The sequence below is a fragment of the Vombatus ursinus genome, unplaced genomic scaffold (genome assembly GCF_900497805.2).
Source record: "Vombatus ursinus unplaced genomic scaffold, bare-nosed wombat genome assembly UNPS02014799.1, whole genome shotgun sequence".
Taxonomy (NCBI): Eukaryota; Metazoa; Chordata; class Mammalia; order Diprotodontia; family Vombatidae; genus Vombatus; species Vombatus ursinus.
Window position 1 is genome coordinate 24,467,097 of NW_020954577.1, and position 10,639 is coordinate 24,477,735.

Consider the following 10,639-nt stretch of genomic DNA (forward strand, 5'->3'; position numbering starts at 1 on the left):
AGAAGAAGAAGAAGAAGAAGAAGAAGAAGAAGAAGAAGAAGAAGAAGAAGGAGTGAGTGAGAGAAAGAGAGATTATAAGGAAAACAAAGGCACTCACCAAATCACAGGTCCTAAACTTAAAAGCTTCTCCCAATATCTGTCCCCTTTGCCCCTAACAGCTGCTATTGATCCTATAATCCTTCAGCTGCCCAGCAATGCCTCCCAAAAAGTGTTCAGTTATAGAGGAGATTAACTCTATTCAGTAAACATTAATAATGTCCTACTATGTGCTAGGCACTGGGAATATAAAGATAAAAAGAATCTCACTCAAACTCTGTACAAACAGGTTAAGAGAAGCAGTGTGATACAGAGAGGGGATGCAATAGAGTACCTGGATTCAACCTTCACTCAGCTGTCTCCTGCATGACCTTCGGCAAGTCACTTAGGATCATTTATTTAAAGTCAGAAGAGACATTAGAGGTTATACATTCAGGTTATATATTCAAATGCTTCTTATTCTTATTCTCCTCCTCCTCCTTCTTCCTCTTCCTCTTCCTCTCCTCCTTCTCCTCTTCTTCTTCTTCTTTCCCCTCCCTGCAGTGAGGTTAGATGACTTGGTTGCAGAGGTATTAAGTGGCAAGTGCAGGATATGAACCCAGCTCCCATGACTCCATTGTGCCATGCTTTGTGATATTATTATCCCTGTTAAAAAACAAGGCTCAAGTGTGTAAGTCAATTTGCAATTTGTGTAGGGCTACAGAGTCACTTAGTTCACAAACCAGCATTTGAATCCGATTTTCCTGACCTCGCATCCCAGGATGTTTCCTTTTATACCATACCACCTCTCTCTCACTGACGGATGACACCATTGGGTTCACTCCGGTGTCTGGATATTGGCATGTTCCTTTGAACTGTTTTTTCTTTCCACAGAAATTGATGATCATGCCACTAGCATGAGGTTAGGGGCAGCTTTTGAAGGACAGAAAACCAGCACTGTGCCCACGTATTGACCTCTACAGCAGATTGACCTGGTATCAAATATGGTGCAAGGACTTGGAAACCCAAGGTCTAGAGAATTTCTGGTATGTAAGACAAAACCCTTGGGACTTTGGCTGCCCTACCTCTATTCTCTTTCCCATCTCCTAGGGATGCTGCGGATTAATGAGCTCATGTCTATAAAGCATGCTGTGTTTGGGGGAGAATATGTGCTATCCAGAAAAGATATTATTTCTATTTAAAGCTGATAAAATAATAACAGTTCAGTGGGCTGCATCAGAACACAAGGGAGCATCAGAACACAGCAGTAGAAATGGGGCTTGGGCCAGACTGAAGGATCTGTTATCAGCTCTTTTCTGGGAAAGGTTAATGCTAGAAGCTGTTGCAAATCATAGTCTCATGCGTCTCTGCCTCATGGAAAAAGTCTTACTAAATAAGATACAAGGGTTTTCTTTTACTCCAAACAATTTTAGGTTCTAATGCTTCATACCTGGTCAGAGTAAATTGGTGCTGGGGGTGGGAAGTATATAGAGGAGGACTGGAGGGAGACAGAATTCTTCTTTTTCTGGGTTGATTTTCCTTTCCTTAAATGTCAAGCCAAAAAAAAACAAACAAACAAACAAACAAAAACAAAAAAGAGTTGCTCAATTTTTAAAAGAAAAAAAAATCACAGGCAGCATGAAATCTTAAAATGAGCCTAATAGCTTCCTTTGTAACAAACTAAAGAAACCCAAGTTGAAAAGGACAAAGAAAGCAATTGTGAGCAATCTCAGAACAGAATTAAAATTAAGTGAACATGACATCTGGTAATAAAATAAAAGAACCACTGGGCACAAAATTACCAAGGCCTGAGACAAGGAGGACATTTATTCATCCAAAAAATGTTTAGCAAATGCCTACTGTGTGCCAGGGCCTGTGCTGGACATCTGCATGGGTTATGTAAACACACAAGGTAGCCGAAGGCAAATGACGACCCTTCTTCCCAAGCGGGTGCCTGGCGCCAATGGGATGGTCCCTGGGAATGGACTGACTGGCAACAGAAACAGGTGCAAAAGTGAAGCCTGAGGAAAGGCTTGTTTTAAAGGCTAATCTGCAATTTTAATGAACACGGGGGCCCAAGAATCAGATACAGGGAAGCATCTCTGATGCTTTTCAGTGTGGTGCGCACACACACACACACACACACACACACACACACACACACACACACAATCTCTCTCCCCACAGGGATTCTGACCAAACAACCCAACCCAGGACTGGTAACAGTGAGCATATACCAGTGGGACCGGCTTCCTGTATCTGTACCCTGAGAAGTTAAGGTTGGAAAATTGGGGCAGGAGAGAATGGTGAGAGGCTGAGAGCATGTGTACATGTATGTGCATGTACTTGCGTAGGAGGGAAAAGGGGTCACCACCCACAGTCCAGCTCCATTAAAAAAAATGTAAAGGCAGAGAAAACCCCTGCTCAATCTGATAATGAGCTGGCCTCATTATAAGATTAGCTGGCGGGCTGAACAACACCCTCTTAATAATGCACACTGTCTCTATGACAACCACACAGTTTGGCTCCTAAGAATAACTTTATTGTGTTGTAATATTTAGTTATTAAAAAGAGATTACAATTTACAGTGAATCTGACCATTCCCTATCTCCACATCTGTTCTTCCATCCTTTTGCCCATTAGGGGAAAACACACACACACACACATATTTGTGTGGCTAGTTAGGCCAAGGTGGGGGATCAGGGACAGGGGGCCCACCAGGCCTGGCTGGATGCTGGGTTAATGGGCATCTTTTCAGTACCGTGAATTGCCGTCAAGTATCCGGTGGGGGAGTGTGTTGGCCATAGAGAGCTGGTGAAGCTCTGGGTCTCGCCCATGTTAATACCATGATTAATTACAGCACCGGCACAAACAGGGCTCTCCAGGCTGGCTGAGGAAGCCGGGCCTGGATAGTTGACAGCCCATATGCTTGTCTGCAGGACCACTCGGGACCCAGGTTGAATGGGGGGTGGGAGGGAGAAGGGAGGGAGAGCTGCACGGGCGCGCTGACTGTAATGAGAAATGAGAAAACTGCTGAAAAATTGATGCCCCCCGCAGATTGCACAATCCGCCGCCCAGCGGGGGGCCGGCTGCTTCCATCCACCGCTCTCGCTACGATATGCTAATTTCTGCCTGCATCCGAGGGTGAGAGGCAAGAAGAAAAGATTTCACAAAAGGGGAGAAAAAAATGCAAATGACAGCCACAAAGATCGCTGCAGAGAAATCCATAAGCTTTATGTGGATTAACTGTGTTGGGACTGGCTTTAACCCTTTCGCGGCTCGAGGGTCTGGCCAGTGGCATGGGTACGGAGGAAGGATGCTGCAAACCCAGGGCCGAGGAAGGTACTGAGCCAGGTGGCCGAAGGAAGGAAGGAAGGAAGGACGTGAGAAGTACAAGAGGAGGCAAACGGAAGAGATCGCCTTTTCTCCCAATCCGCACACTGGTTCTAAGAAGGTCCCATTTAGCGGGGAGGAAAGGGGCGAAATAAATAGGATGTTTTTGTTCAGACCATTGAAAGAACCCACGCGAGTTTGCTATCCCAATAGCTGGCCAGAGAGGTTGCAGCTTTAGCAAGCTGCAGCTGAGGAAGGGGCCACAGAGCAGTCCATCTCCTGTCATCTAAGAGCTCTTTGCACTTAATTTCCTTGCCAAGAAAAAAAAAAAGAAAAAAAAAGGTCCGGCAAGAATTTCCATTAACACCATGATTGTCAACATACAGTCCAGGACCCTAATATTACATGAGCTCTCTCTCGCCTGCATTCCATCTATCACCATGGTACCTAGCCACTTAGAGGAAGCTGCACATTAGCAGGGAACAGGACAGGAAAGAGAAGAGGGGGCCTCATATTCCCCCAGCCTATTTTTCCCTGGAGCTGTGTTAGTTTTCTTGCTAAGGGCTCAGAAATAACCCCCGTGCAGACTTCCTGTATCTGGGGTCAAGTCCAAGCACGAGACTGAGAGGCAAGGAGGGCCAGTAAATCCTTAATAAAAATGAAGCTACCAGGAGGTTTCTGTTCGCTTGGGCTCTCAATCCAAGACAGCTTTCTAGACTGTTGCTCCATACCAGTTTTAGGAAGACCAGAAAAAGTGGAGATGATAACAAATGCTCACATCCTGGGTTTGCAGATTTAGAGAAAACTTAGAGAAAATCAAGCCCAAATTGCTCCTTTCACAGATGCGGAAACTGAGGCACAGAGAGGTTAAGGGACTTGCCCAAGGTCACACAGATTTAGTGGAAGAGAAGATTTGAAGCCAATATTCTCTCTACTGCTTCACACCATAGACCTTATGTTGTTCCAGGATTTGGAAGAGGGAAGCAAGTCTAAATGTTGCAGTGTATAGAGTGCTGGGCCTGGAGCCAGGAAGCCCTGAGTTCAAATCCAACTTTAGATACTTACTGGCTGTGTGATCTTGGGCCAGTCACTAAACCTCTGTTTGACTCTTCCGTAAAATGGGGATAATAATAGCACCTACCTCCCAGGGTTGTTCTGGACATCAAATGAGGTAATGATTGTAAAAGCACATGGTACATAATAGGCACTATATAAGTGTTAGCCATTATTATTAACCTCTGTCTTCCTTGGTTCCCTCAACTGTAAAGCAGAGATCATAATAGTACCTACCTTTCAAGGTTGTTATGAAGATCAAGTGAAACAGTATTTATAAAGCACTTAGTACAGTGCCTGGCACATAGTAGGTACTTAATAAGTGTTTGCTTCCTTTCCTTTTATCTCTTTCTTCCCCTTCCTTTCCCTCAATGCGACACAAACCACTTACCAGGAAGGAGAGGTTTGTCTGCCCTTTATAGATATGCTCTCTTTCTACATCAGGGATATTCTACACTAGGTACATTTTGCAGCAATTCTTCCCTTTGGTAATTGCTTTCACTCATTTCTAGAGCAGATTTTCTTTATTTTTAAATTTTATTTCTTTATTTTTCCTTATTTCTTTATTTTTTAATTTTTTAATTTTAATCATAATTTAACAAGCATCAATAAAAAAAATTTTTCATTATACAAAGAACAATGAAGAGGATTGAATCTGTAACCATGAATTGCTTACTGCATACATTTTGTTTTTTAAAAGTATGTATGTGTAATAAGAGAAATGCAAATCAAAACAACTCTGAGGTTTTGCCTCACATCCCACAACTGGACACAAATGATTTTTTAAAATGGCAACAATTTTTGGCAACAGCAAAATGTTTGGCAATAACAAAAAAATGAATTTGTGGAAAGATAGATACACTAATACCTTGTGGGGAAGCTCTGAAATGTCCAGCCATTTTGGGAAAGCAATTTGGAATTATGCAAATAAAATGATCAAAATGTCCATACCCTTTGAACCAGAGACTCCATTACTGAGGTTATACCCCATTAATAAGGGGGGGGGGGCGAAGTCCGCATAGACTCCAAAATATTTATGGCAGCATTCTTTTGTGATAGCTAAGAACTGGAAGCAAAGTTGATGCCCATCAGTTGGGGAATGGCTGACCAAAATGTGGTACTTGAATGGAATGGAATATTACTGTGCTAAAAGAAATGGTGGGTGTGATGAATATAGAGAAGCATGAAAAGAGCTATATGAACTCATGTAGAGTGAAGTAAGCAAAACCAAGAAAACAATATACACAATGACTACAACGGTGTAAATGGAAAAAGACAATGGTGGACACACACAAAAACAAAAGCCAATGTAACAAAATTATAAAGATCAAGTGGGACTGAAATGAAGGCTTATTAGAAGACACTCCCCACTACCCTTTGGTGGAGGTCCACAGGTGTCACGTACTAAGCATGTTTTCAGACTTTTTCAATGTGTTGACCAGTTGTGCTGACTTTTTTTTCCTTTCCAAAAAATCCTATTTCTCATATGGGATGGCTCTCTGGAAGAGGTGGGAAGAGTGATACATGGGATTCTATGGCAAAATAAGAAAAAAAAATCGAAATTTTATTTTTATTGAAAGTCTGTTAACCTCTCAGTGTTCTAGACTAGCGGCAACAGATTCAAAGAGAAATGGGGATACTAAATCATGCATAAGGATCCTTGTTGGCGGCACTGTGATTTAGAAAACCACATATTAGCATTATCTATGTTCTATTTTATTTTTCTTTATTTTGTCAAATATTTTCCAGTTACATTTCTGTGTTGCACAGTGTGTTGCACACTTCTCATCTAGGCAACTAAGTTACTGTCCTATATTCGTAGAAGGAGTTTCCTTACTGGAGAGTTCTCTCTACCCAGGAAACCACAAGGGAAGTCCCTATTCCTTTCTAGCAAGATAGTAACAAGATTGCCCTGTTTATGATTTTTTCCGAACTTTTCTTTTCTTCTATATGCTTTTTACTGCCTTAGCTATGTTCTCTCTTTTATGTATCTCATTCCCCATTAATTTCCCCCCTCTAACATCCCCCATATCAAAAAAAAAAGAAAGAAAGTCTGCACGCTCTAGTAATGAATATCCATAGTCAAACAAAACAAAGGAATATATTGGCTGGGTCTGAAAATGTATTACTCATTTTGCATCTTTAGTTCTGGGGTATTTTTGAAAGCATTGTTTCAAGCAAGTTGTGGATCTTGTATTTCTTAGCTATTTTTCAAGAGGTGGTGCTGGATTTTTGTTGTTTAATTTTTTTTTTGCCAGCAAGCAAGCAAAATAAAGGCAGAAGCCTGTTGGCCTGAGTTTTCTCACCTGTAAAATGAGCTGGAGAAGGAAATGGCAAACCACTCCAGCATCTCTGCCAAGAAAACCCCAAATGGGGCCATGGAGAGTCGGACATGCCTGAAATGAGTCAACAAAAGGTCCAGCAGAGTTTGGATTTGGAGCCGGAGAAACTGAGTTCAAAAGTAAGCTCTTTGAATGACTTCCTGTGTGACCTTGGGCAAGTCACAAGCTATCCAGGCCCCAGCTTCTTCATCCTTAAAATGAAGAGGTTGAACTAGATGACCTCTGGGGTCCCTTCCAGCTCCAAAGTCATGATCCTATGCTGCAATGTCATACTCCTACAGGAAGTTCACCTGGTGACCAAAGCCCCAGATTATGAAGTGACAGCCTGGTCAATCAGCAAGTCAATAAGCATTTATTAAGCACCTACTATGTGCCAGGCACTGTGGTAAGATCTAGAGATACAAAGAAAAGGCAAATGACAGTTTCCATTCTCAAGGAGCTCTAATAGACGGGACATCCTGAAAACAATTTTGTACAAACAAGCTATAGGCAGGATAGATTGTAAGGAGGTATCTGAGCACAAGGTAACTGAAGGGTAGCAGCATGAAATGGGCAACCCTGACTGCCTCTGACCTGTGCCTGGCCAACTGAGCTAACTACCTGTGCAGAGAACTGGTGGGAGTGGAAACACCTGAGGGACAGATGTGTTCTTCACCATCTCCCATGGGTGAGGTAGCGGGCTAAGTGCTGTGGGGGATGCTAAGATGTAACAGACATTAATGGGGGAAAAACAAGAACAGAAACAAAAAGTAGCCCCCCTCACAAAAAAAAAAAAACAAAACTAAAGATCTCACGTAAAATTGGAGAATCGTAGAATGTAAGAGGCTGGGAGGGACCTTAGACATCATCTATTACAAGCCCTTCATTTTACCAATGAGGAAACTGAGGCCAAGAGAGGTTAAAGTGGCTTGTCCACAGTCCCACAGCTAGTTGAAGATGCAACTTGGCTTAGATTTTGGTCTTCTGACTCCTACTCAATGTCAAATGGAATTTATCAGGTAAATTTAAGATCTTATAAGCACAGCTCTTTGAAACTAGAAGTAATAGACTTTCTGTGAAAGATGTTTTGTTTGGAATTCAGAGAAACAGGTGAACTTGTATCAACTTGTGCTGAGAGAAGTAGAGCCAGGAGAACAGTATATTTTCCTATAATATTTATATATATATATGCATGTGTGTGTATGTATATCTATGTGTATATACACATACATATATGTATGTGTGTATATATGTATCTATATTATATGAGTATATATCTGTAATATAATATAGTATACATGTGTATAGATATATATGTATCTATAATATTGCAATGTAGTATATATGTGTGTAGATATATGTATGTGTGTACACACACACACACATACATACACATACATATTATTTTCCTAGCTCTACTTTCCCCTGTGTAAGTGCATATAAACTTATAAGTATATTTTCAGTTGCTCTTCAGTCGTTTTTCAGTCACGTCCTACTCTTCCCGATCCCATTTGGGATTTTCTTGGCAAAGATATTGGAGTAGTTTACTATTTCCTTCTCCATCTCATTTGACAGATGAGGAAACTGAGGCAAACAGGGTGAAGTGACTTGCCCAGGGTCACACAGCTAGTAAGTGTTTGAGGCTGAATGTGAACTTGAGAAGATGAGTTATCCTGACTCTAAGCCCAGTGCTCTATGCACTGTGCCACCTAGCTATATGTATGTACACATATATACACAACGAAAAAAATAATATAAGTAAAAACAACACTGTAATCAACAAACATTTGTTAAATACCTACTGTGTACCTTGTACCATATTAAACCCCAGGGTTACAAAGACAAAGATTTTTAAACAGATGAACTCAGATCAATTGAAGTGACCATTCTTGGTCTAGGAGAACATATTTCCCTCCTAAAGAGTTTTGTGAAGGACTCTGGATGCAGAATGTTGTCTATGCGGTCAGATGTGATTGTTTCATTCATTTTGCTTAACTGTTTTTTCTTTTGTTTCAAGGGAGGCTTCTAATGGGGTAATTTGACTGGGAGATAACTGGTATAAAATGTAAAAAAGGCACTTTGTTAGTCCTAAATAGTATTAAATGCTGCCTTGAAAAGCACTATATGTATTTCCTTCTTTGTCCCCAGCATCTTTTAGGCCTCCTTAAGATGGAAAACTAGTATTCTTGGCTAAGGTGCCAGCTTCTCTATATAACTGAGAATCATTTTGCTGCCATCATGTTTCTCCTACCATGACGGGTGGGTCTCTTCCATACTTTTCAGACCTTCAAGTAAAATCCTTAATTGAGTCTCATATTAAATGAAATTGAATTATATATTGATTTGAATTGTGTTAAGATTACAGATGACTCTCTTTCACACATTATTTCATACTAAACTATGAGCTCTTTGGAGGCATGTCTCATTATGGGGTAAAGGTAAAAATCTGAAGTAATTTTACCGCTCTGCACTTAACCAACAGGAGGATGTGACCCTGGGGTAAGTCTTTGCCATCACTTTGAATAAGATAAGGCCCCTGCGGGGCATGGGTGACATTTATCTGGATTTCCAATCTTTTTTCTTCATCATTAAAATAGAAAATTAAAATCTGCATCTGCCCCCATTCCCTTCTAAAGATTTTGTGACTCTAGATGACATATGGAAAAATCTTTGGGCATCTAGGAAAGGTTTTATTTGCTTGCTTGTTTGTTTTACAAAAGGAAAAAGTATAAATTTAAGATGTAGTGGGACATTGTTACTGGGTTTATTGGTGGGGAAAACCCAAGTGGCCTGAAGGGACAGACTGAGAAGAGAACATTAGGTGGCTAACTACTTGGATGGGACAAACCGTCAAGTCCCTGGGACCTGGGGCTTGTGGATGGGGCCCATCAGGAAACTGTCAGTGAAGTCACTCAGCCCCAGTTTTGTGCATTGGGATTGTGCTGAGCTTTTGAAATTGCAATAATATAAATAATCTTGTAAGTTTAGGAAACAAGAGATAGTTTGTATAGAAAGAGGCAGTTGGTATGGTAGAATAGAAAGAGGCAGTTGGTATGGTAGAAAGAGCATTGGGTATGGGTTCAAATCCTAGGGCAATCATGGGCAAGTCACCACCTTTGAATTTCCTAATCTGTAAAATGAAAGAAAGGATCTTCAAAATTCCTTTTGATTCTAAATTTATGATCTTTAGCCTTCTGGGAAACAATGACTATTTAGGAAGTTGATGGAGTTGGCCTCCTTAAGTTGGAAAACTAGTATTCTTGGCTACGGGGCCAGCTTCCCTATATGACTGAGAATCATTTTGCTGCCATCATGTTTCTTCCACCATGACAGGTGGGTCACCTGAGCCCATGCCATCCAGCCTAGAGATCCAGCTTTGGGCACATTAATCTTGGTGAAGTGGCCAGCCATATGCTACACTGGCTTTTTAGAATGCCAAAGATGTAGATGTCTTTCATTTTCTCCCTTATGTTATGCACCTTCAGGAAGAAGAAGAAGAAAAATGAATAGGAAAGGTTATTACAGGAAAGCCACCTGCTGCATTTTTGTGGAAGAATGAATGATGAATGACTGAGAAGTACAGAAGGTGACATTGAGTTTTCTGGTTTGCCTTTATTGCTTTCCATCTAAGATAGATGCTTCACAAATCACTAAACTCTTCATCCCCCCCCCCCCAGTGATCCCACTACTAGGCATATAGATCCATAATGGCAAAGATAGAATAAAACCAATTAATCCATCAATCAACAAGCATTCATAAGTGTCTACCAGGAACTGCGCTACAACTAGGAGGGTACAAAGACAAAAATGAAGCAATTCTGACCTTTGGCCCCAGCTATGCCAAAATGGCCCTAACAGTAGTAGTGGTAGGAAGAAGAAGAAGAAGAAGAAGAAGAAGAAGAAGAAGAAGAAGAAGA

At 41.1% G+C, this 10,639-nt stretch overlaps 1 protein-coding gene across 1 annotated transcript in view; it reads right to left on the reverse strand.

Moving 5' to 3' along the window:
- Positions 1–450: 450 nt before the first annotated feature.
- Positions 451–10,639, reverse strand: part of KIAA1143 (KIAA1143 ortholog) — a 135,445-nt gene continuing 125,256 nt past the window's right edge. Inside the window, exons 3-4 of the mRNA XM_027872390.1 lie at positions 1,466–1,559; positions 451–681 (exon numbers count right to left, since the gene is read on the reverse strand). Coding sequence (XP_027728191.1) covers positions 609–681; positions 1,466–1,559 — 167 coding nt within the window. The 3' untranslated portion in view covers positions 451–608. The remainder of the gene's footprint in view (positions 682–1,465; positions 1,560–10,639) is intronic.